Raw genomic sequence first — 27,141 nt, forward strand, 5'->3', positions numbered from 1 at the left:
GGGTGTATTCTCAGAAACAATACAATTCAATATACATTTATCATGTACTTACTATGTGCACAGGACTTTGCTAAGTGGAAGGAGAGAAGATACAAAGACAAAATGAAAAACCAGTTCTTGCCTTCGGGATGTCATACAGGACTTAGAAAATTTACAAATATTAGTAAAAGCATGGTAATTTGAGGAAGGAGAAAGCACAAATAGGAGAATGGGGATGGGAGATAAGAACAAATTAAGTACTTAAGATGACTCCCAAATTTCCCTTTGTGTAACTTAATCTTTATGTTCTTCTTACCCATCCCAAAGACCTCCAATTTTAAAGGAAGAAAGAAGACATATTTTAGGAGAGATATTGAGAAGCAATACGCCATAATGGTTAAAGACCTGGACTTGAATTCAGAAAGATCTAAATTCAAATATACCCCTGACCCACTGGTTGTGTGACCCTAAGAAAGTTACCTTCATCTCCCACTGCCATTACCACCACCACCACACATAACCAAGTATAAATTCAGAGAGATTGACGATCTGCATTGGCAGAGAACATTTTTCTTACTGGAAATTTCCTATATCAATGAAATCAATGTAATGAAATTCATTACAAAAAAGAAAAAGACAACTTAGAAAAGAAGCTAGAGGGTATAATTTGGAGTCAAGAAGAACTGACTTCAAGTCCCTCCCTATCTGACATATTCCAGATAAGTGATTGAAGAATAGACATTTAGCATCTTAGTCTCCCCAAACAATCTCATTAGTTTCTGAATTACAGACTAGCTTCCCCACACAGGATAAAAACCAGGAATCCATTTTTCCTCCCCATTCTACCCACCCTCCATTCCTCAAAATGTCAAACTAGATGAAGAATAGGTACAGAATTCTGCTAGATCTACTAGGAAGTCTACTAGGAAGATGAGAGCACTGTACATTATGCCATGGGTACTAGTGGGCAGGACTGTGAACGTTTAACCTGCAGAAAAGAAGACTGACAATGAGAGGGACTGACAACTTTCACTGGGTCTGAGTAGTAGAAAGAAGACTGACAATGAGAGCGACCGACAACTTTCATTGGGTACCGGTAGTAGAAAGAAGACTGACAATGAGAGCGACCGGCAACTTTCATTGGGTACCGGTAGTAGAAAGAAGACTGACAATGAGAGCGACCGACAACTTTCATTGGGTACCGGTAGTAGAAAGAAGACTGACAATGAGAGCGACCCACAACTTTCATTGGGTCTGAGTAGTAGAAAGAAGACTGACAATGAGAGCGACTGACAACTTTCATTGGGTCTGAGTAGTAGAAAGAAGACTGACAATGAGAGCGACCGACAACTTTCACTGGGTCTGAGTAGTAGAAAGAAGACTGACAATGAGAGCGACCGACAACTTTCATTGGGTACGAGTAGTAGAAAGAAGACTGACAATGAGAGCGACCGGCAACTTTCATTGGGTACCGGTAGTAGAAAGAAGACTGACAATGAGAGCGACCGACAACTTTCACTGGGTCTGAGTAGTAGAAAGAAGACTGACAATGAGAGCGACCGACAACTTTCATTGGACCGGTAGTAGAAAGAAGACTGAAATGAGAGCGACCACAACTTTCATTGGCAGTAGTAGAAGAAGACTGAAAATGAGAGCGAACGACAACTCTTACTGGGTCTGAGTAGTAGAAAGACTGAAATGAGAGCGACCACAACTTCATTGGGTCTGAGTAGTAGAAGAAGACTGACAATGAGAGCGACCGACAACTTTCATTGGCTCTGAGTAGTGGAAAGAAGACTGACAATGAGAGCACCGACAACTTTCACTGGTCTGAGTAGTAGAAAGAAGACTACAATGAGAGCGACCAAACTTTCATTGGACCGGTAGTAGAAAGAAGACTGACAATGAGAGGACCGACAACTTCATTGGGTACCGTAGTAGAAAGAAGACTGACAATGAGAGGGACTATAACTTTACTGGGTCTGAGTAGAGAAAGAAGACGACAATGAGAGCGAACCGGCAACTTTCACTGTCTGAGTAGTAGAAAGAAGACTGACAATGAGAGCGACCACAACTTTCATTGGGTCTGAGTAGAGAAAGAAGACTGACAATGAGAGCGAATTTCAAACTTTCATTGGCTCTGAGAGTGGAAGAAGACTGACAATGAGAGCGAACAACTTTCATTGGGTAATATAGAAAGAAGACTAGCAATGAGAGCGACCACAACTTTCATTGGGTCACGTAGGAAAGAAGACTGACAATGAGAGCAACTGACAACTTTCATTGGGTCTGAAGAGAAAGAAGACTGACAAATGAGAGGGACTGACAACTTTCATTGGTCTGAGAGTAGAAAGAAGACCGACAATGAGAGCGACCGACAACTTCACTGGGTCTGAGTGGTAGAAAGAAGACTGACAATGAGGCGACCGCAACTTTCATTGGGTACTGGTAGAAAGAAGACTGACAATGGAGCACCGAACTTTCATTGGACCGTAGAAAGAAGATGAAATGAGAGCGACCGACCTTTATTGGGTACCGGTAGAAAGAAGACTGATAATGAGAGCGACCCACAACCTTTATTGGTCTGAGTAGTAGAAAGAAGATTGACAATGAGAGAATGCAATTTCATTGGGTCGAGTAGTAGAAAGAAGACGACAATGAGAGCGAGAAAGAAGACTGACAATGAGAGGACAACAACTTTCACTGGGTCTGAGAGTAAGAAAGAAGACTGAAATGAGAGCGACCGAAACTTTATTGGTATAGTAGAAAGAAGACTGGAATGAGAGGACTGGCAACTTTTTGGGTACCGGTAGTAGAAAGAAGAACGAAATGAGAGCATACAACTTTCATTGGGTACCGGTAGTAGAAAGAAGACAAATGAGAGCGACCACAACTTTCACTGGGTCTAGTGAAAGAAGACTGAAATGAGAGCACCGAAACTTTCATTGGGTACCGTAGAAAAGAAGACTGACAATGAGAGCGACCACAACTTTATTGGGTACCGTAGAAAAGAAGATGAAATGAGAGGACCCACAATTTCACTGGGTCTGATGTAGAAAGAAGACTGACAATGAGAAGCGACCGACAACTTTCATTGGCTCTGAGTAGTGGAAAGAAGACTGAAATGAGAGCACCGACAACTTTCATTGGGTACCGTAGTAGAAAGAAAACTGACAATGAGAGGACCGACAACTTTCACTGGGTCTGAGTAGTAGAAAGAAGACTGACAATAGAGACCAACAACTTTCATTGGTCTGAGTAGTGAAAGAAGATGAAATGAGAGCAAACAACTTTATTGGCTCTGAGTAGTGGAAAGAAGATGACAATGAGAGCGACCAACAACTTTCACTGGGTCTGAGTAGTAGAAAGAAGACGACAATGAGAGAACCCAAACTTCATTGGGACGAGTAGAAAGAAGACCAAAATGAGAGTAATCAACTTCATTGGACCGGTAGAAAGAAGACTGAAATGAGGGAACGCAACCTTCATTGGACCGGTAGAAAGAAGATGACAATGAGGACCGACAACTTCACTGGGTCTGAGTAGTAGAAAGATGACAATGAGAGGACCCACAACTTTCATTGGGACCGTAGAAAGAAGACTACAATGAGAGACCCACAACTTTCTTTGGACCGGTGAAAGAAGATGAAATGAGGGACCCACAACTTTCACTGGGTCTGGAAGAGAAAGAAGACTGACAAAGGACCAAACTTTCATTGGCCTGAGAGTGGAAAGAAACAAATGAGAGCACCCAAAACTTCATTTCGTAGAAAAAAAAATGACAATGAGAGGACCAAACTTTCATGGGTCTGGAGTAGAAAGAAGACTGAAATGAGAGCGATCAACCTTTATTGGGTCTATAGTAGAAAGAAGACTGAAAGAGAGCACCACAACTTTCATTGGCTCTGAGTAGTGGAAAGAAGACTGACAATGAGAGCGATCGACAATTTCATTGGGACTGGTAGGGGAAGACTGAAGAGGAAACCGCAATTTCATTGTGTACCAGTAGAAAGAAGACGACAAGAGAGCACAATTTCATTGGGTCTGGAGTAGAAAGAAGACTGAAATGAGAGCACCACAACTTTCACTGGGTCTAGTAGAAAGAAGACTGAAAAGAGCCACCCACAATTTCTTATTGGACAGGTAGAAAGAAGACTGAAATGAAAAAAAACCACTGGGTCCGGGTAGAAAGAAGACTAATGAGAGCGATGACAACCCCACTGGGTCTGAGTAGAAAGAAGACGACAATGAGAGCATGACAACTTTCTGGGTCTGGAGTAGAAAGAAGACTGGAATGAGAGCGACCAACTTTATTGGGTCTGAGTAGTAGAAAGAAGATGACAATGAGAGCCACCGACAACTTTCATTTCGAGTAGGGAAAGAAGACAAATGAGAGCGATCGACAACTTCTTGGTCGTAGTAGAAAGAAGACTGAAAGAGGCGACCGGCAACTTATTAGGGAGTAGAAAGAAATGAAATGAGAGGACTACAACCCTTTATTGGGTCTGAGTAGTAGAAAGAAGACAAATGAGAGCGACCCGACAATTTCCTCCTGGGCGAGTAGTGAAAGACTGACAAGAAGCCAACGAAACTTTTCATTGGGTCAGGTAGTGAAAGAAGACTGACAATGAGAACGACCGCAACTTTCACTGGTCCAGTAGTAGAAAGAAGACGGCATGAGAGCGATGACAACTTTCATGGGTCTGAGTAGAAAAGAAACTACGAGAGCGACTGACAACTTCATTGGGTCGAGTAGTAGAAAGAAGACTGACAATGAGAGCGACTGACAACTTTCACTGGGTACGAGTAGTAGAAAGAATTGGGAGAGTCGTCCTCAAAAACAGCAGGTCAATTCAATAAACAATTAAGCACTTACTGTATACAAGGATGTAGAAGGGAATCATGAAGGGGTATACCGAGTCAAAATAAAAAAACAATTCTTGGTCTCCGTATATTGAACGGGGGCGACAATATTTACGAAGATTGGTTAAAAGGATAAATTGAGGAAGTAGAAAGCAGTAACAGAAGGATAGGAAAGGGAGGAAAGGAAGGATAAATAAGAAGCTTCCTCCTTAGTTCATTCAAATTATTTTTAAGAGCCTACTATGTGTTTCAGGCACTGCAATCAATGCCTGCTGAGGTGAAAAAGAAGAGGGAGAAAGGCGGGCTCTCAAAACTCTTATGGGAGGCTGTTGTTGCTGGTGGAGGGTGGGGAAACTTAAAAAAAAAAAAAGTTAAGTGAGAACAACAACAAAACAACAATAGAATTTAATGGAAGAGGGCCTGCAGACAGGCAGACTGAATGATCCCCAGGTATGGATGCTGGACTGCAGGTTACACCTGAGGGCCTCTCGGGTCTCTTCTATCTCTGAGAGGCGGTGACTGTGAGAAGGTCCGGAATGATCCTTACCCACATGGCGCTAGAAATGACAGGTGGAGCAGGGACCGCAGAAACACCCTTCCCCACTTCCATCCCCCGATAGCGGAAGATAACTCTGCATTAAAGGAAAACAGGAATAAGCCCAACTTTTCAGGAACTAATCTTTGCTGTTTTCCCCGAACTGAAAGCTTGGGCCGGGGGAGGAGGGCGGTGGGTAGTGGGGGGGGGGGGGAGGAGCTGGAGACGCCCACCGATGGGATGGTGACCCAGACGTCGCCTTGGGGTAGAGTTCGGTGGGGAGAAAGACAGGCGGGGTGGGGGGAGAGGAGGAGCTCTCCCTTACCCAGGACGGTTTTCATTCTGCCCAGTCCCAGACTGCGGAGTGTTGTTTGTGCAGGTGGATTTTTCCAGTTCGTGTCAAATGCGGTGAATTTCCGTGAAGGACTGAGCAGAGGCAGGTAGAAGCCGCGACTGAGGAAAGGATTCAGAAGGGTGGGGGGGACGACGGGGGCAGGAGGGGGGGGGGCACCATCTTTCCGCACCTTCTATCCTTACTGGTCAGACGTATGTATACGGCTCGCGCTAGGACCCAGGGACCAAAGAGCCTCAGTCGTCCTGTAGGTTCATTCAATCTCTCATACACACACATACACACATACACACACACACACACGCACCCCCGCGCGCGCACACACACGCACCCAGACACACACGCACGCAGACACACACCACTGCCCCCGGCCGCGGTTCGGAAAGTCTGCGAGAGACTCGGCGCGGCCGCCTTTTCTCCTGCTCGGAGCCTGCCCCGCGCTTGGCAGCGACAAGCCTCCTCCCAGAACGTCCGGAGCCGAGCTCGGAGATTCGGCCCCCCCCGCCATGGGCAAACGCGGCAGGCCGAGGAAAGAGGCGAGGTGCGGGGAGGAGGACGGGCCGGCCGCCTCGCCGGGGCCCCAGCCGCAACTCCAGCCCCAAGCCGCGGCGCCCGGGGCAGCCCAGCTCAGGTGCCCCTTCAGTGACATCTTCAACACCAGCGAGAGCTCGGTGGAGAAACACATCAACACTTTCCTGCAGAATGTGCAGATCCTGCTCGAGGCCGCCAGCTACTTGGAGCAGATAGAGAAGGAGAACAAAAGTAAGTTTGCGGCTGGGGGACGGAGGGGGAGAGGGAGAGGGGGAGAGGGTCAGCGTCTCGCTTTCCGCCGTCCGCGCCTAGCCCCTCAAGCCAGCCGCTGTCCGTTTCCAGCCCGCCCCCAGCTCCGAGCGACTGACACCAGAGGAGGGGACAGGCACTCCGAGCTTACCGAGATGTAACAAAGAGAAGGGCAGCGAGAGCGAGAGCGAGGCTGTGAGCCTTCCCTGTATCCGTCTGCGGGGCTAGGAGAAGGGCCGAGGAGAAAACTGCCAAGTGTTGTTGGGCTGACAACCGAGCAGTAAGCAGGCTCCGGGCTCCTTTTTCTGTCTCCTTGGCCGGACCGGTGTTTGTTTTGCCATCGCCTGGATCTGGGTGGGGTGGGTATGTTAGCAGGCTCTAAAGTTGGAAGCGGAGGGGAGAGAACGAGGATTCCAGAACAAAACCCCGTTCTTTCTTCCTTGCTTTCTTTCATCCTCGCATTCTCGCTCGGTCGCTGGCTCTCGCACTGTCTCCACTGTCTCTCCTTTTTTTTTTCCCTTTCCATGAGCGCCGTTCTACAGAGAACCACGAACTGAGACACAATCGGGGGCTGCTGCCGGCACAAGTGCAAGGTGGTGGTAATCTCCCTTCCCGTACTCTAGCAGAAAACAACAAACAAAAAAAGATTTAGCCCGAAGAGACCCCCCCCCCCATACATACACACACACAAAAATGGCCTTGTTCAGTAAGGAAGTTGGCCAAGTGGACGATGCTAAAAGGAAACTTTACGGTCTTGCAAGAAACAATAGTTGACGAGGGTTTGGGCTGTTTTGATGGAGGTGGGTTTATTTAATTATTTTCCTGGCGATGTCTCCAGCTCAGCTTCCCGGACAGGCAAGGAAGTAAATAGTCTTCCTGATAAATACGGTCTATTGGCCTTGGTTGTGGGGGTCCTAGCTTTTCCTCTTGGACTGCTCACGACCACCCCCAATCCTCCCCCCGCCCAAGTCAGTAGAATAACCATCCCTAACGGGTGCATGCATTTGCCTGAGCTCGGCTCGGAGCACAGTCATTGACAATAAAAGATGGGAGGGAGGGGGAAGGGGGAAAGAGAGACTGAGAGAAAACCCTGGCTATTTAATCTGTCCGAACAAGCAGTAAGATCGATGTAAGACGTACACGTACACACACACACACACACACACACACACACAAAAGGTCAGATTGCAACGTGTCAGATCTCGCAACCCTCCCCTCACCATTCCCCAACACACGCTCATTCCCACAAGCCAAGAACAACAACATCACACACGATATACAGATACCCCCACTAAACGAACGCATCGACTTTCAGGATTAAACTAATCACATGAAAGCACGAGAGATCCTGAGAATTCTTTATTTCATTTTAATCGCATGTCTGATGTTGACGGAGCGGGGGCAGGGAAGGGAAAGGAAAGGAGAGAAGGGGGCTTCTCCCCCCCCGCCCCCCCATTCTACAACGCTCTTCGTGTTTAGGTTGCAAAGGGAAAAAAAAAAAAAAAAAAGCCCTGATGTCCGAGTTACCGTGTCTCTTTCGATTATTCATGGTGGGGAGGTAGGGAATGCATTGGCTAGGGTTGTAGTTTCTGAAAAGCTGGAGTGAGAGTATGTGGAGGGGGAAGGGAGGAGGGGGGAAAGCAAGGATTTTGTCTCCGTTTTTCGAGTGCAGATGGAGGGATGACACACTGCGGGGGGTCTCTCCTTCCTCCCCCCCCCCCCCGATTCTTTTGGAGACGAAGCTAATCTTTAGAAGTGTCTATGGAAGGGAGCTTGGAAATGGGCTGAAACCTTTATTTTGGCTTATGCCACCCCTAAACTTAACCTCGTTCTTTCTCTCTCCCCCTCCTCGCTCAGCGTCTTCCCGTTTATCCGCTTTCCTCGTCCTTGGCATGGCCGCAAGTCACGTAGGCAAAAAGCCGAGCGAGCCGGGTTGCCCAGTGGGGAGTGCGGAGGAGGAGGGAAAGGTCTCCTCCCTGCCGAGCTAGTCCGCGTGCTCTTGTTTGGGTGGGGAGGTCGTTGGAACCAAACTAAACAAAACCCGACTTGCTCCCGGGAGTAGGGCTCCGGCTCAGCACTCGCCTCCTTTCCTCGGTCAAAGTCAACTTCAGGAACGCCTTCAGCCTCGCTCCTCGGCCCCGGGAACCCAGTCCTGCCTCTCCTCCCCTCCCACCCCCCGCCGGAATATTTTTAGACCTCGCTCTCCCTTTTTTGCTGCCGCTGTTTTGCTTTGCAGGACGTGCTGCAAACAGCACCCTGATTTCCGCAGATGTGCTGAGCGCAGAGCGTGAAATAACGTGGCGAGGAGGAATAAAAGGCGGCGGGGCTGGATGGCTGGAAACGCCGAGGAGCCGGAGGCGCACATTCCCTCCCCCGCCCCTCCCCCCGCCCCCGGCCTCCCACGCATTGTTGGTGCTGTGGGGGATGACATAATCCGAAGTCTCTCGGTCCTCCCTCTCCCAGACCAGCGCCACCCGAGCGGCGTGCCCTTCTCGTTGTTCCCCTGGGCTCCTTGCCATCATCCCCTGCAAACATCACCGAATTCTCCCCCTCCCCCCCCCCGCCTCCTCCGGAGAAATACAAGGCGCCCTGGAGGGGCCTTTCTCTTCCTTCTTCATCTCCCCCGCGGCCCTTGGCTGCCGTCTCCCTCTTGCTCCACACAATGCCCAACGTCACGTCACCGGTGTGTGCCCAGAGACCCTGCAAGCGGCCGAGGAGGGTCGGGGGCCCCTCTCTGCCCGGCGGGCAGCGGCGCGGCTCGTTTTGCCACAGAGCACGGAGTGCGTTAAGGGGAACGTCTTAATTGGCCAAAAAGTGAGAGGGAAAGGAAATGAGTTTTAGAATCTGGACCGGGTCCGACGGGGTCACAGGGTTCAGTCTGGAATGTGTTGGGGGGGGAGATGCCGCTGCTTGGCGTTTGTTAAGCTTCTCGCCAGTTTCTTGCGCGGCATTTTTTTTAGGTCACATTACTGCATAGAACGCCGCTGGCTCAGGTGCACAACCTCCCTGCCTGCATTACAGCCCGCTCCCCCGGAGTCACTTGATCTCCGTTTCTCCGCCTCTTCTCCCCTCCCCGTTGGAGACACGTGGTTTCCACATGGAGATAAACTTCTCTCCTCTGACTGGACTTGACCTAGCTGCGTACTTGGGCCAATTGGCAACTTTGGCCTCTTCTGACGTCACGCGTTGCTAGGGCTTAGAGTTCTGTAGGTGGGACCAGGAGCCCAGCCCCGGGAGTCTCTGGGAATTGTAGTGCTGAAGCTGCCGCTCTAAAGGGGACTTCTTAAAGGGACTTTACGCGGACTGGCAATTTTTTTTTTTTTTCAGGAGGATCGCCAGGCTCCATTAAGAACGCTCAGTAGAAATCTGATTTTTTATGAATGGATACAAGATAAAAAACCTTGATTAAAGAAAAAAAAAAAAAAAAAAAGAACGCTCAGTAAATCCACGTCACTCCCGTATAGGATGGGACCGGGAGTGTTGCCCGATGGGAATCTCCCAACCCTGTGGCCATCCCGGGTTCATCTTTCTCCTTGTACTCTTGTTTACAAATCGGGGAGGAGAGAGTGTGGGGGTATGCGTGACAGCCTGAGCTGTGCTCGCAATTCTGCGGGACCGTAACAGAATTAGAATCTAACTCGAGAGATGTGGGTAGCTTACTCCAAATGCTGCATTATTTCTCTGTAGGATGGAGTAGGTTTTGTTGTGTTGTAGTGACCAAATCAAATCAACAAATAGTTACATGTAAGGGCCTGGGTTTCAATTCGTAATAAGCGATCCGGGGAAAGAAAAGAGAACCGTTCTCTTTGACTATCCAAGTCTTCCTCAGTTTGTAATTGTCCCATAGGCAAATTAATTGGTAAGACGGAAATAAAATCATGGCGGATGTATAACGCACACGTGATTGAAAATTAAGGTGATACAAGCTAATTGTACAATATTTCAGAGTCTGATTCTTTTGTACAGCAAAATAACGTTTTGGTCACGTATACTTATTGTGCATCTAAGTTATATTTTAATGTATTTAACATCTACTGGTCATCCTGCCATCTAGGGAGGGGGTGGGGGTAAGAGGTGAAAAATTGGAACAAGAGGTTTGGCAATTGTTTTTTTTTTTTTTTTTTAAATTTAATAGCCTTTTATTTACAGGATATATACATGGTAACTTTACAGCATTAACAATTGCCAAACCTCTTGTTCCAATCCTTCACCCCTAACCCCCATCCCCTCCCCCAAATGGCAGGATGACCAGCAGATGTTAAATATATTAAAATATAACTTAGATACACAATAAGTATACATGACCAAAACATTATTTTGCTGTACAAAAAGAATCAGACTCTGAATTATTGTACAATTAGCTTGTGAAGGAAATCAAAAATGCAGGTGTGCATAAATATAGGGATTGGGAATTCAATGTAATGGTTTTTAGTCATCTCCCAGAGTTCTTTTTCTGGGTATAGCTAGTTCAGTTCATTACTGCTCCATTAGAAATGATTTGGTTGATCTCGTGCTGAGGATGGCCTGATCCATCAGAACTGGTCATCATCTAGTATTGTTGTTGAAGTATATAATGATCTCCTGGTCCTGCTCATTTCACTCAGCATCAGTTCGTGTAAGTCTCTCCAGGCCTTTCTGAAATCATCCTGTTGGTCATTTCTTACAGAACAGTAATATTCCATAATTTTCATATACCACAATTTATTCAGCCATTCTCCAACTGATGGACATCCATTCAGTTTCCAGTTTCTAGCCACTACAAAAAGGGCTGCCACAAACATTCATGCACATACAGGTCCCTTTCCCTTCTTTATAATCTCTTTGGGATATAATCCCAGTAGTAACACTGCTGGATCAAAGGGTATGCACAGTTTGATAACTTTTTGAGCATAGATGGTTTGGCAATTGTTAATGCTGTAAAGTTACCCATGCATATATCCTGTAAATAAAAGGCTATTAAATTAAAAAAGAAAAAGAAAAAATAGAAAATTAAGGTGATATATGTAATCTTCATATTTAAAGAACCATCCTCTCCCTCAGTGGCTCAAGATGGGGGAGGAGCAAGTACAGGACTTACAGAGAATTCCATGAGGGACACTCATAAGGTGATGAGGGGGAAGGAGCCTTAGGGATCATCTTGGGCAACCCCCTCATTTTACACAGGATGCTAACCTACAGTTTAAAGCCAAGGAGGACGAAAACAACAACAGATAAATCACTGTTGACAGAAGCAAAGAGATTGTTTTGTCTAGTTTGGGAGGAGTAACGCGGGGGGTATTATAAGGACTTAGGAGAGAAAAATGATCCTAGGACTGCTGGAGAAAGAAGATTCAGGTGGAAACAGTAGACAATGGAGCCTGGGAAGTGAGAGGAGATCTGTCTGTGCCTTAGGTGAGGTTCAGGGTCAGAGAAAGGGTTCTTAACATTAACTTCATACAAGCAGATTTAAACCTGAGCAGTGCAATTTCAAATCCCATATGGCTAATACTACACACGAATGGTGAAGGGACAGAAACTTTTGTTTAAAAAAAAAAAAAAGAACAAGAAGAAGCTGAGAGATCTATATTTTTCAGTTTATCCTCTTTGTAACTTGTCGTCCATATTCACCAGACAGGTTTACTTACTGCCTCCCAATGTTGTACTCACACTTGCTTTTCTTTTTGCTATCCACATCCCTCAAGGCCCAAATTCAGAACCGACTCACCTCCTCCATGAAGCCTTTTCTAACTATTTCAGCCCTGGCTAAACTCAGAACTCCAATTACAATCAAAAGTTTGTTTTATGTAATTTAACATTTTTCTTTTCTCTGATTGTTTTCCTTACCCCTGTGTTATTTGTCTCTTCACCTACACTGTATCCCTTAAGGTAAAGATTATATATAGTATTATTCCTATTTAATAAATTTCTCCTAACATCTAGCACAGTTGCTGAACTCACAGGAGGTGTTCAGGAAATATATATTCATCTGACTGGAAGTGAGGATTAACTACAGGCAGGAATAGAATTGAGCCCCAAAATCCAGAACCAGGAAGGTACTTAGGATAGTCGGGGCTGTCAGAATGCTGATCAAGTCTGGATCTTGGGGCTCTGCTCTACATTTAACATTAGTTAGCTCAGGAAAAATGAGGTAGAATTATTCTTCAAGAGATATGAGCCTAAATTGAGGTAGAAAGGTCTGGACTTGAGGGCTGTGTACACAACGTTTCTGCATGGTATCTCGGAGCAGGGAGTTGTTTCTAGGCAGTTGATGTTCAAACAGGTCACATTTCTGCCACTGAGCTGCCCAAACTAATGGCCTTTTTCTAAAACAAAAAAACTCCATGGATTATTTTTTTTTGAGTTTGGTGATGCAGATTCTTCAGGGTTACCTCTGTTTCCCCTGATTCCTTGGTTAGGAGGCCCAATTCCGCTGCAAGAGACTTGTATTTAAATGTTTTTCTTAGTTCTAGATTTTGATCTCTGCAAGACTGTCTGATAAATGCTGGTGTCCAGTACAGTGTGTTGGCACCTGGTCAAAGCTGGATAACTGGCTTTGAAGATGTTATCAGCATTTAAGGCCTCAAAGTACCAGAGACAAGGTACATTATAGAAGGAACACTGGTATAGGTACTTAGTCTCCAGTGAATGTAAGAAGACAAGTCCCTTTTTCCTTAGTTTTGGAAAAAAAAAAAAAAAAGAGGTATTTATTAAACTGTACACCTGCAGAACTCTCCATCAAAGGTCTTTTCATAACAGCTGGTAACCCTTACAGAAACATGCAGCTCGACAAGAACTTCGTGTGAAACCTAGGAGCCATTTTTAAAAGCCTGGGAAGAAAGTGTGGCCTTGATGACAACTAAACTGCTCAGCCTGCCTTAGGTGTTGCTAGAGTTACTCTAAAGAAAGGTGTTTACTTTTTAGCAGGGAATTTTCTGCTTGGTTATGTGCTTGGAAAGTGTGTCTCTGGTTGCTTCCGACCTCTAAATCAGTACCTGAAGCCATTGGATAAGCAGAATTCCTGAATTTTGCCTGGTAGGGTATGTATGGATCACTAGGTCAGAAAGTTCTCTCCCCCTAGAGTTACAGAACTTGAAAGCTAGAAGGGCTCATAGAAATCATGCAGTCCAATCTCTGGGGTATTCCAGATGGAGAAATCGAGTGATTTATTAAGCATCAGCAATGAATAAAATATTTACTGAATTAATGAATCTGTCAAAAATGGAAAGTAGCCTTTTTTTAAAAAAATATCTTTAAATGCTTTAAATGCAAAAATGAATTGGCCACAGTAGTTTTCATGCCCATTGTGGTGTCCTCTGCTGTAGATCTTTTCCTCCCCTCTACTTCCCTCCTACACCATCCCCTACCAACACTTTCTATAAATATAGTTAGATAAATATTGATTTAAACTGGGTTTCTAGAGCAGGATCACATGTTTGGCCTGGCCTGATCCTTGCTAAGATACCACCTTTAAATCAGAACTGACACACCTAGGCCCCCTGACAACTTTGGCTTCCCAATGACCTTCTTTCTGAGAGGTGAACCATGGTTTTGTGGTTTTGGAATTAAAAGAAAGTGAACTTTGAATAATGCAGAAAGCTATTTTCAGAAGGAAGAAGTGGAGTAAGGCTTGTCTTAGTCTGAACCTCTGAACCACTCCCTTCCTTTGCCCATTTAAAAACAGAGGCATATAAGATAATAGAACTCAGAACTGGAAAGGACTTTAATGATCACCTATTCCAACCCCTTTATTTTGTGTATGAGAAAAATGAAGTCATTTGCAGTGGGTCACAAAGCTAGCTACTAGTAAAGATGGAACAAAAACCCAGATGTCTAGTCTAGTGTTTTCTCTATTGCTCTTTGGGGATTTTTTCCCCTTGCAGTCAGAACTAAATTAAAGAGCTGTGACAGAGACAGAATTCTGGAATTTGGATCCTGGAGGAAAGGTAGACATACGTATGTAGTACTTGGTACCCTGCTGTAGGAGCAGTCTGATACTCAAATCAATGATCTTTGAACCTGAGTCAGGGACCTCAACACACCTACCTCTGCTTATTTCAAAAGGCTATCACAAACTTCTCATGGAGTTTACAAAACAAAATTACTTTTAATTCTATGTCATTTTTAAATGTGTTTTAAAATTTATGAAGGACCCAGGATTGGAATAGAGTATAAATCTGAATATTTTCATATCCAAGAAGATAAATTAAAGTTAGCATTGATGAATGGGGTGCTATGCTCATTGGTTCCTGTTTCCTGGGGACTCATAGAAATATAGAATATTAGTTGCTTGAAGGGACATTGGAAATTGTATCCATCTCCCTCATTTTTGAGAGAAGGAAACGGAGGCTGATAAAGAAGTGACCCAATTCACAGAAAGGAATGTCCAATTAAGAACTGGAACCCAGGTCTTCTAATTCTTGACTTCATTATATTACCCATTGATATTTGGGTGACAATACCTCATTAACATTTAGCTCTAAACAAACTGAGATTTTGCAAATGGGCCACCCCTAAGTGCAGACAGACACCTGTTATGTGGCTTCTTTGATAAGACTTAATGGAAATGATTGTCTCTGAAATGATTGTCCCTGATTCATCCTCAGCCAGATATGTTAAGGCCTAGGACAGCTGTCTTTATCCCTCTGGCTGAAAGCATTGTCACTTGCCACCAGTTTGGACTTGAGAATCCAACTTTGCTTCCTGCTCGGCTGGACTGGTTGCTTTACTGAACCCATCTTTTGTGAAAAGAAGGCTTTTAAATACAGGTAGACTTTGCTCTTCACAATGGATTTGTTCTTTGTTAGGGATAGAGGTAAGGAAATAAGAGACTTGATGTTTATACAAATCAATTTAGATTTATAGCTTCATCAGAAGAACTCTCAAAAGGAAAGCTAATGCAAATGTTTCATGTTTTTGTAAAGTGGAAAATAATTTTGCAATATTATTGATTATTCTCTACAGTAATAGAAGGACTAGAAGTTAGGAGACAAGTTTCTAGTTTGGACCTCACAACAACTAGCTGTGTAACTTTGTACAAATTATTTTCTTTCTCTGGACCTCTAAACCCTCTTTTGTAAAAATAAAGGAATAAAGAAAAGGGGTATCACTTCAACAATTAAGTCTTCTGAAGAAACTTTGGCCAGGAAAGTGTCAGAGATTTGCAATGTTCTTCTCACCTCTGAAATGTGAGTTTTCTAGGGAGCTATTCCTTTTCTCATTTGCATGTGAATCTGTGGGAGATTGTAAAGCTTTGAGTATGGGTGGGCTAAGAATGATTCCATTGTTTGATCTTTGTGGTTATTATATGCTGTTTCAGTTAAATACTTTGCCATTTGGATAAAACAAAAACAAAAACCAGTAGATTAAACTAGACAACCTCTAAGGGCCTTTTAAATTCTAACTTGATATGATGTCTAAAGAGAGATCACTTTCAGCTATTTGGTTAATTGTAATTTTTTTTTAAGTCTACTTTTGGGTAAGACACTCTGCCTATAACTTCATCTTGATTTCTAATCATTATCTTTGTTGCATAAAAATCATACTTTCAAGAAAAGTGTTTTCCTCCATTTTTTTTTTTGAATTACATATTTTGTGTATAATCCCTGGACATTTATTCAGCTCAACTTTTTATTCTTTGGAGATGGGTAAAGTGACAGCAATCCATCTCCATTCTCTATTTCTCATTTTATGATACACTTTTTATAGCATGCCCCCCATACCATGCCACCTTTAAGCCTCTTGATAGACTTGATGCCCAATTCCAGCACATGTTTAGGAAAAGCAAACATATTTTAGTAGTATTCTGATTAGAATATAAATGGTAAAGCTTAAAAAAATGCTATTGTAAAAATAATAGATGATTATTTTTATGAAATCATAATTTAATATTAATTTATTCATTCAAAAGATATTTACTGAACACTTCTTGTGAGCAAGGGCCAATGCTAAATAATATGGGAAACACAAAAGAGTATAAATTTAATCCTTGTCTACTGGGGATTTAGGATAAGCAGTACACCAATAAATGCTACAAGATAAAATTAGTATATTCGTAAAAGAAGTAGAAACTAAGAGTTATGGTAGTGCAGAGGAGAAAGACATCACTTCCTGCAGAAGAGATTAGGAAAGGATTCTTGGAGGAAGTGACTTTTCATGTGGGCCAGTGAGGGTAGGCAGGAATTAGATAGGCAGAACTTGCATTATTTGAACCTCTGGTTTTTTTGGCTCTTTTGCAATGAGTTAAGACAGCCTAAACACTTTCCTGAATTGATTTATGTTCTATGCAGGCAGATCCGTAAATAAAGGCTGACATTTAGCAGCTCTGTTTTCCTGAGTGTGGGGAGAGGGTATGGTCATTGTCCTAGGCTATATAAAGCTCCATCATTGCCCTGTGAGATCCCTACATCCTTTCCCTATCCCAGGCCAACCCAACACTGCTTCTTTATTTCTTCAGTCTTGTGAGATTCAGAGACAAAGCCTCATGACACTGTGGAAAGATCCTGCAAAGGGACCTGGGCTTTGAGGCCCAGATCTGCCATTTGTTAGCCATGTGAAAGTGTTTGAAGGGGTAAATCTTTCAACTTCTCTGGGCCCCATGGTTGGGTTTGTTTAGGGAACTTGACTTAGAGGTAGTGTAATTTAGATTTCAATCCCACCTAAGATACTAGCTATGTTGTTTTTGAGCTTCACTTTCCCCATATGAAAAATGAAGGCCTGCCTGTTCACCTCTAAAGCCTCTTCAAGTTCTATATCTATGGTCTTATAATCAACTGTAAAATGCTTGCATGACCCACTTCCAAGAGTTGTTGTGAGGACTTTCTCTAGACCAGAGAGTTTTTTGTAAAATTCTCCTCATGGACTCTTGAAGGGCTAGCAAAACTCCCGAGTGGGATTGAATCAGATTAAAATATAATTGGGGAAGTTTCAAACAAAATAAAATTTAAAATACAATACAATACAGACATAGATAATATTGTGTTTTTCTAAGTCAGTGTGCAACATTCAAGGACCAATTTCTATTTGAGTTTGACACTATTGTTTTAGATCATCTAATAATGAATGCATTCAATTTTGTTTAAAAAACACTGCACAAATATAAGCATTAAAGTGCTCCTGTCTTTCTTAACTTATTTTTTTTTCTCATTCCTCTTTTGGCCCTCCCACAAGTTAAAACTAAGTTTTTGTATACCCAGTAGCCAGTGCCCAAAGAGGGCCCTAGCAAGTATTTCTTGCTCTCCATTTTCATAGGGAGAAATCGGATCCCTAGGAAATAGCTGGGGAAGGAGAGAATCATCCAGAAAGCCAGAAACTGAACCTGGAATTGTAAAGTCCCCAGTGAGGCCCCAGTTAGGTAGGGTGTGTCCCCCCTTGGCCAGGCCTATTGGTCTTGGCGTATGTTCCAACCTGTTTTCTTACTAGTCATCCTCTGGCAGAGGACAGCCAAAACCTGTTGTGTGCTTCTTAAAGCACTGAAATTGAGGACAAAGTGGGCTCTTCCCTTTGAGGGAGAAGTCACCTCCATGCTGCTTTGCATGGACGGTACCTCCTGGTCCAACATCTTCTGGTAAACTCATCCAACTAGTACAGCCTTTCTGAGACTCCTCATGGGGTGGATTATGTCAGACTTCCTGAAGGATATCTGCCAGGCTGATGGCTTGAGCCAGTAGCTCATGCAGAAGAAACGGGGGTGGAGCGTGTCAGACAAGCTTACACAGCAAGGCAGCTACAATGTGGGGGTAGGAACGAAGGGCATAAATGGGTTGGGAAGCTCCCTTGGACTGCCTTTGCTTCTGTAGTCAGTCAGCGAATTTACACTGCAGGGAGCAATCCACATTCCGATTGTTCATTCTTTAATCTTGACACCAGCTCCTGGAATTCTGTCACTGTCACAGGGCAAAGGAAGGGATGGCTTGGAAGCAACAAAAGGACCTGTGTGGGAGCCAGCCTCAGTGAGCCCCATGACAGTCTTGGAATTCTTCAAGTGCTTTCTCTTAGTGGCCTCCCTGTGACTAGCCCAGACACTGGGGAAGGCTTTGGGACGGCCGGTCTCATGTGTACTCACATCATTAAGTCTAGTGTATCTGTATCCCAGTTGGTCAAGCAGCTGTGGCCTTTAGAACATCTAAAAGATTAGAAAGAAGCAGTGTCACAAGGGTCAACAAAAGCTTTGCTCTGGACATTGGGGATCTGAAGCACTTGCTTCCTTTTCAGATGTGTCAGAAGGGGTTAGTAAGAAGATAGGAGACAGAGCTGAATTGAAAGGATTTAACTTTTGTGAACCTTTTTATTGTGGCTTCTGGAAATGTTGCTGTGGAGCCATGACCATATTGCTGGATACGAGCTATAATAATGAGGTCCAGGTAACCTGGAAAGGAATGAACTGGTTATGTTGGGCCCTCCTGCAGGGAGAAATAGAGGAGGAGAAAGAAGGGGGTGGGGAATAAAGAAGTAGAGATAGACAGAATTCTCAACTTTCTGCCTCTTTAAAAAGAAACCAGAATTCCACCTGTCCCTTTAATAATGATGATAACTTATGTTTACATAGCATTTTAAGGCTTGCCAATTGCTTTATATACTGTATTTTTACATCTCATTTTAGATTTGGTTTTTTAATATAATCACATCAGCTATTAACCCTTGGAACATTTTAAAACTAATTTTATTTACTCTATTCTTTCTTTTACTTGATCAAATTCCTACAGATCTTTCCCTGTTCTTCATTTATGAATCCCCACTTTCTTGCTTCTCTATTTCTTCTTGATTTCTTCAACTCTCAGATAAAGTCTAACCTGAAAGAAACTTTTCTTACTCCTCACCCCTACCCTCAATTCCCCATCCTTTGAGAGGAGGTTCCTGGTTGTTTTTGTGTTTTGGTTTGGTTTTTTTGCCTTTTTTTGTATTCCCAAAATTTCGCATTTTACCTGATACTTAAGAAGTGCTTAATCTTTGTTGATTAACTGATCTTCCCCACTACTTTGAAAGAGAAGTAAACCAGTCAATAAGCCTTTATTTAAAATTTGGCCTGTGTTTAGCAATGTGCTAAATATTAGAAAAAGAAAACATCCCTTTGCTTCTAGAGTTTATAGTCTAATGAGGGAAACAGCAATAAATAACTCCATACAAGTTATATGCTATCTTTATATGAATTGGAAAGTCAATAATTTCATAAGGAAAGTTTCTAACAGCTGTGAAAACTTAGAAAGGCTTCTTGGGGGAGAGATTAGAATTTAGTCTTGCAGGAAACCAGGTAAAATAACAGGTGATAGTCAGAAGAGAGTATGTGACACAACTAATGTAAAGCAAAAGTCGAAGGGTCTATGGGAGGAATTTTAAGTAGGTCAGAGGAGTTGGGACAAAGAGTACAAGGAAAGGGAATAAAGTGTGAGAAGACTTGACCAGTAGGAAGGGGCCACATATAAGTAGCATAAATGCTAAAGAAAGGACTTTATATTTGACCCTGAATGGAATATGAAGTCTCTGAAATTTAGTGAGTAGTAGACTATTATAATTAGACCTCTTCTTTAGCAAAATCACTTTGGGAGCTGAATGGATGTTGGATTGGGATGCGGAAAAACTTGAGATAGATAGACTAATTTGAAAGATATTGTAATAGTCCAGAGGAGAGGTGATGGGGTCCTGAATTAAGGTGATAGTGGTTATATGCTGAGAGACAAAAAGACTAGAGACATGCTATTCTCTCCATCATGCAGATGAGGAAACTGGAGCCCAGAGTGTTTATGTGATCCATCTCAGGTAGAATTTGAACTCACATGTGTCTAAACTCCCAGTCTTGTTCTTTTTTTCACTAAACCATGCTGCTTATCCAGAAAAAGAACTTAGGCTGATGAATAGCGTATGGAAATCCAGATGAATTATTTTGCACGTGACAACAGTCCCAACCTAGACACTTTAGAATTCAATCATCATTTATTTAAAAAAAAACATGTACTATAATGCAAAGTGTAATGATAAGTATTGAGAAAGACACAAAGTTGTTATAACCCAACCTCCTGTATCTTAGTAGAGGACCTTAAAATTTAGTGAAATGGATAGTCAAGTATTGGAGAGCTCTGGAGAGCTCTGGAGATGATCTGGTCTAAAGACAAAGTATTATTATCATCTCTGCTTTATAGATAATGCCTATGAGACTCACAGCAAAAAAAAAAAAAAAAAAAAAAAGAAGAGGGGATAGAATTATACCATTTTGGAGCTGAAGTGGTGTTATAGGCTAAAGCCCACATTGTACAGATGAGCCAAGTAAGACCCAAAGAGGTAGCATGACTTGTTCAGAGACACATTTTCTCAACGGCAGAGTCTGGTTTCTTGGTTCCTTTTACAATATTTTTTTCCATTGTACCTATCAATCAACCTTCATTCTGTACTTTCTCTGTGCTAAGTGCTAGGGATACAAAAAATCCCAGACCTCAAGCAGTTTACAATCTAACAGGGAGATAATATACAAGCAAATATTTACAGAATAAGCTATATGCAAGATAAATAGACAATAACTAAAAGACAAAAACAAAAAAAACAAAAAAACACTGAAATTAAGAGGGGTTTGGAAAGATTTCCTGTTAAAGGTGGGATTTGAGCTGTAACAGGATATTCAGATTCCTCTGCTTGTTCAAGGACCCGGGGTCTCTGAGTCACCTTGGTCAGTTTTTGTAGACCAGAAAGTTGATGGTAAATAGGAGAAAAAAACAACTTAGCTCTTAGCCCAAGCAGATGCAACAAAGTAAACAAGCACTCTGCCAGGAATGCAGGAGCTTCCTTCCCTGCTGGGAAGCAGGGTCTGCCGTGGTCTTCATTGGAAGAAGCATGTTTAGTGGGACTGGATTTACTAGCATTGACTGAATTGATTTAGAGATTCTTTTTTTTTTTTTTTTTTAAAGAAAGAATGAAATAGTTTCTAACTTGTGGGTTGATTTGAGAATACAGCTTTTCCTACCTTGTATTCTAATGAGGGAAACTGCAGGTAAATAACTAGATATATACAAAATATATACCTAGAAAATGGAGGGCAATATAAGAAAAAGTGCCCTGGGTTCTAATTCTTGCTTTTCTATGACCTTGAACTGATCACTTTTTCTATCTAGATCTGTTTCCCCTTCTATAAAATGAAGTGGTTGATCTAGATAACCTCTAAAGCTTTATGAAACTCTGTTAAACACTATTTGTGGAACATTGACCTTGACAAAGAAGTGCAGAATTCTACCAGACACCTAAAACCAGATGAAAAATAATATCCCATGCGTATGTTATGAAGACCTAACAGGTCTCTCAGATATGCATGTTAATTGATTTCTGCAATGCAGATTCCTCTTGGATTCAACTTGTTTGGAGTAAGAAGAGGACATTAGTGAGATTAACAAATTCATTATTATCACTGAAAATCGGCTGCCCTGTAAGGGCATTTAATAAAATGTGTGTTTTTTTAAAAAAAGCTCTTTTCTAAAGAGGAAGAGAGATCAGAATAGGAGTCAAGTGCAGCTGTTGGAACCCCTGCCAAGCAGCCTGATCTCACCATCAGAAAACTGAAGTTAAAAACTCCCATTTTCTGGGATCTCATGAACACCCTCCTTCCTTCTCCCTCTCCCTAAATCCCATGGCTCTTCTTGCCCCTTTCTCCCTTTCCCCTGTCCTCGGCACCTGATTTGTTTAAGTGCATCCTGTCCTGGATTGGAGCTGTCAGCCAGCATGGGTGAATGGAATCTGGCAGACTACTTCTCTGGCAGATCATTACGTCACTCTTTTTAGACCCAAATTTATCTCTATGCACACAGACCGGCAGCACTCTAACTGCAGGCTGGCTTTGAAAGAACTCACATGAGGAGTTAGGGATGTCTGATTCATGGACTGAATCCTGTTTCTTGTTATGCTGTCCTGAGCTTTTTGGGCATAGTGAGGAGTGCAAAGAAGGGTGGGAGAGGGGATCTCTTTCTGTGCTTGTGTATTTAGATGTGAATGTAGGGTTAGTACTGGGAGGTGAAAAATAAGACAAAAACATTATTATTGTTCTGGGACTTTGATCTTTCTTCCAAAGCCCCATACTACTTTTACCCTCTATTAAGTCTGTTATTGATTAATTCAATGCACCTGCAAAAAGCCGATCTACACACTAACCACTTTTTGGACAAGTCACTTGGGAAAGTTATATAATCTGTCTGTAATGTCTCCATTCCTGATTTCATCCATGAAATAGACATACTATTTACTGGCTTGAATAACTGATAACTATTATTGACAACCTGTACTTTAGAAACTGAAAAGAGTTCATACCCCTAAAACATAAAGCTTTGCATATTTTACTCTACATAACACTGACATTTAGGGCCACTGAATCACTCAGCCTGATACAAACATGGAACTTTCCATCCTCAAATGAGACACTCTAAGAGACAATGTTGATAGGCTATGGCTGACAGCCGGGAAGCCTGGGAGCCTCTTATTTACAAAAGAATACCCCACTTGTCTTTAGTTTTCCCCATCTGCTGTATAGAACTCATGATGTACACTATTCTAGCATAAGAACATCAGAAGTGCCCCATGTGATGCTTCCCCTGGTCTCTTCCCACTAGGATTCTGTTCTGTCAGGAGCACATGGGATAGAAAACAGGTAATTGAAGTGGTTGTACCAGGCCTTAAGGGTAGGGTGGGGAGCACACTGCCCACAGCTGGGCAGTGACTCAAGTAGGGCAGCCACATGAGGAGAAGGTGGCTTCCCCTACTGGTGCTAATTATTAGAGGCTCAGTCATGGACATATAATCAACCTCCAAGTTTTCCATGTCCCCCTGTCTTGCCATCCTTGAATTAAAAGCCTACTATGTGTAGAGTCATGCATGCTAAACAGCTGTGTATGAAAAGATAGGTAAGTTAGCGTCTCTGCCCAGAGCTCAAGGTCTAGTTCGGGGAGATAAGACACACACACACACACACACACACACACACACAGACGCACACACGCACAAATATGCTTGACACTTTGATAATGTCATAAATGTAATGTAAAACTGCTCTTTAGAGACTTTTTTTTTCTCTTTCAAGGTTGTCCTCATCCATATAAAACTGTTTTCCCCAGTGAACACACAGTATAATTTACCCCACCCATATTGCTGGAAGCTTGGCACTAAAGGGTACCAAGATTGTCATTTTTGTTGACCCTCAAGGGCCAGGGACATTGCTCCAAACATCCCAACTTCCCTAATAACCCATTTAAACACATCTTGAACATTTTATGTTTAAAACCCACAATATACTTTTCTGGGTATTATTACTCCCTACTGTGGAAAGTAGTATTTTCCTTTCTTTGTTCCCAAACTGTGTCTCATAAGTTTCTGTGGCTACTTCTTGGAGGAAGCAAAGCAGTTTGGGATCTGTAAAGGTATTTTGTAAATAGATGAGATTAAATTGAATCCTAATAGTTTCTCACTCCAAATAGCTGATCTGTGTAAATCAAAATTTTTTTTTTTTCCCCTCTTGGAAGTAAGTAGTAGAGCCATTTCTTTTAGATAATTCTGTCTTGTACTGACCTCCCTCTAGCTTTCTTCTTGATGATGGTTGTTACTGACACATGATGGGAAAACCCAGATCAGAGACTATGAAGCTACCAGCTGAGAAAGCAAAACCATTCAGGGTCTTTTTTTTTTTTTTTTTTTTTTTTTTTTTTAAAGAAAATAATGTCTTCTGTGGTTTATGAACACATCTGTATTTTAGGGACTGTATTTTTAGCTCTTAAATGTGGTGCCAAGTATAATATTTAAAAGCACTGGCAAAAGTTTGTAACCCTATGAACTCATTGGAGATCACTTTCACTGTATACTCATTGTAGGGAATGCGTAGAAAAAGTATCACCCCTGAAACTGAGAAGTTTGGGTTCTGGTCCTAACTTTGCCCTGAGCTTATTGTTTTACTGAAGCCAAGTCACTACCTCTTTACTGAGCCTCAATTTTCTTGCTTATAAGTAGCTGATCTCTAAGATTCCTTGCAAAGCTAATTAATATTCAGGATATTTCAGAGTACAGAGGAGGGAAAGTGACTCCTTCAAAAGTCAGATTGTCTTTTTTGGTTCCTCTTAGAATCTGCATCCTTGACTCTTTCCTCTCTCTTCTCTTTGCCAACTTTCCCCCCATTTTAAGTTCCTTTTTATGCTATGAATAAAGGTAGCTGGTGATTGTACAGTCTAGTGGATACATTTCCATTATTACCCAAGAGGTGATTGGTCTCAAATATGCTTGCATTTGAAAAGACAGGTGTCTACTGGTCATAATCTAGGCTTTTGTTTACTGTTAGCCAATTCAGACAGTTTGGATCCTGTGGGATTAGAAGCCACCAATTTAGGTAGATTGAGTGAAAGCCTACCCCAAACCAGGAACTCTTCAGGTTCCTCTCACTTTTAGATTGTTAGTTTTGTGAAAAATTTTTGGCTTTCAAAAAGCATTTTTGTCTGTTTGCTCAGTTATAATCTTGCAGTTTTGTGTAGATTTATTTTACAGATGAAGAAACGAATCCTAGAGAAGTTAGAGAAGTTGACCCAATATTAACAGCATTAATTAGTGGCAAAGCAGTGAGACCTAGATCTTTTCTGATGTGTCAAACCTCATTTCACCCCTTTGCAGGGCTGGGCCACTCCTAGGAACCTTGAAGGGTAGGGAAAAATAATTTGGTCTTCCATCTTTGGGCACTGAACTCATTGCTTACTGAACTCACTCTTTTCTCCTAACTTTACCAAAGAACAAGAAGTCTCCTCTCTAAATTGCAAAACTGTCATAAGTATTTTGCAAATAATATTTTGGTTCTTTGGTGAATCAAATCATCAATGTGAGTACTCCTTTCACTTATAAGGACTATAACCTATCTGTGCATTCATATCCTGTTGATATACCTTTGTATATTTTCCCTAGCAGACACCTAATGTGTCAAGGGCCTTCCTCTACTTGTCTTAGCATTAAGTGGATAATTTGGGGCATTATTATTATTTTTTTTAATCCATGCTTAGCCCATGTTTTTTTTCCTAGTTATGTATCTGATGATTTTTTCCAAGACTTCTCTTGTGTAGTTCTTCACTGGTAATACAATATATCAAGTATTCTGCTTGGCATTTAAAGATCTTTATAATCTATCCTTCACCTACCTTATCACCTACTTTTACACTTTTTTTTATACTTTATAACTATATAACCATATATGCTACCATCTAGTGAAACTGGCTTCCTTGTGCTTCCTTGAACAAGCCATTCTATCTCCAGATTTAGCATTTTACCTAGCTGTCTGTCCCCCAGGCTGTCCCCCATCATTGTTGCTTCCTGTCTTCCTTAGCTTTCTTCATGTCCCAGCTAAAACCTCACCTCCACAGAAAAGTTTATCACCACCTCTCAAGTCTAATACTTTCCGTCTGTTGAGTAGTAGTCCAAGTTGAGTACGGCTTATTTGTACGTGGTTATTTGTGTATTGATTTTCTCTAGAACTGGGACTGTCTTTTACATTTCTTTGTATCCCCGGTGTTCAATACAGTGCCTAGCACATAGTAGGTACTCATTACCTAACTACTCATGTCCATTATTATTCTTTGAATGAGCCCTAATTTCAGTTCTTTCAGAAGCTGCAATATTTTAAGATTCCCAGGCATACCACATCATAAGAATATTGTTTAAAAATATGGGCCTTTATTTTAGGAAAGATTTTAGAGTTATTAAAAATACTAAACAGTTTCCTAAGAACAATATAGCTTTATCTCCTCCTGCTCAGTTTGGGTACAAGCTTATTCATAGTCCATGTAAAGTATCTGTTCAGCATATTTGGGAATCATATTCTTTGTAATTCTGCAACTTTCAACTATTTTATGGTTTTCCCCCACATATATTGTAGATTGTATATGTTTTCTGGTAGATGTTTTCTTGGCTCTACTTACTTCCCTCTGCATTAGTTCATGTAAATCTTATGCCTGTCTTCAAATTTGTCATTTCTTACAATGTAGTAATTTTCCATTACATTCATGTACCACAATTCATTGAGCTATTCCCCAAAGGATATGTACTTTGTTGTCCAAGTAAAACAATTTCGCTGTCCACCCAACCACATATCATAGTTTTGAAAATAAGCATTCTTTATATAAGGGTCAATGTTGGAAAAATTACCCATGCATATGCTTTGTAAATAAAAAGCTTTAATAAAAAAAAAAAAAAAAAAGGATTCTTAGGCCAAAATCTTCTGATTATAGATTTCATTTAGGAAACTCTGCAATGTTCTGGGGCCAGATGGCTGTTTTATCTAAAAACAATATCTTTTTTTCTATTTGGACTCTATATTGAGTATCCTCTTTGACGTTGGCAAATCTCTTTGGCAAGCATAAATCTCCATTTCATTCTTGAATATAGTATTGCAGTGAAACTTTATTACATCTTTGAAAGAATCTTGTATGATTTTGGCATATTCATGGTAAACATCTTGTTAGAGAAGAAACATTAAGGTATCATTTTACTGTACTAAATGAAATGCTTTTTCCATACTCAAAATCAGTAGTGTCATGTATTCTTTATACTTTTCAATTATGTCTTGAAATTTGTAGTTTACTGGAAAATAGCGTTCAAAAAAGTTAGATCCCTATCCATTCTTGCATCATGGATTCTATTAATACATTTGGAGATTTTTTTTTCA

The 27,141-nt window shown here is 42.0% G+C and overlaps 1 protein-coding gene across 3 annotated transcripts in view; it reads left to right on the plus strand.

Annotated features, from left to right (window-relative positions):
* Window positions 1-6,025: 6,025 nt before the first annotated feature.
* Window positions 6,026-27,141, plus strand: part of MXI1 (MAX interactor 1, dimerization protein) — a 104,393-nt gene continuing 83,277 nt past the window's right edge. For 2 of the 3 annotated variants that reach the window (XM_031955826.1, XM_031955827.1), the window contains exon 1: window positions 6,027-6,491. In XM_031955826.1, coding sequence (XP_031811686.1) covers window positions 6,236-6,491 — 256 coding nt within the window. In that variant the 5' untranslated portion in view covers window positions 6,027-6,235. Of the gene's footprint in view, window positions 6,492-27,141 lie in introns of all 3 variants that reach the window. The other variant, XM_031955828.1, reaches the window with a different exon arrangement.

Source organism: Sarcophilus harrisii, chromosome 2 (genome assembly GCF_902635505.1).
Source record: "Sarcophilus harrisii chromosome 2, mSarHar1.11, whole genome shotgun sequence".
In the NCBI taxonomy this organism is placed as follows: domain Eukaryota; kingdom Metazoa; phylum Chordata; class Mammalia; order Dasyuromorphia; family Dasyuridae; genus Sarcophilus; species Sarcophilus harrisii.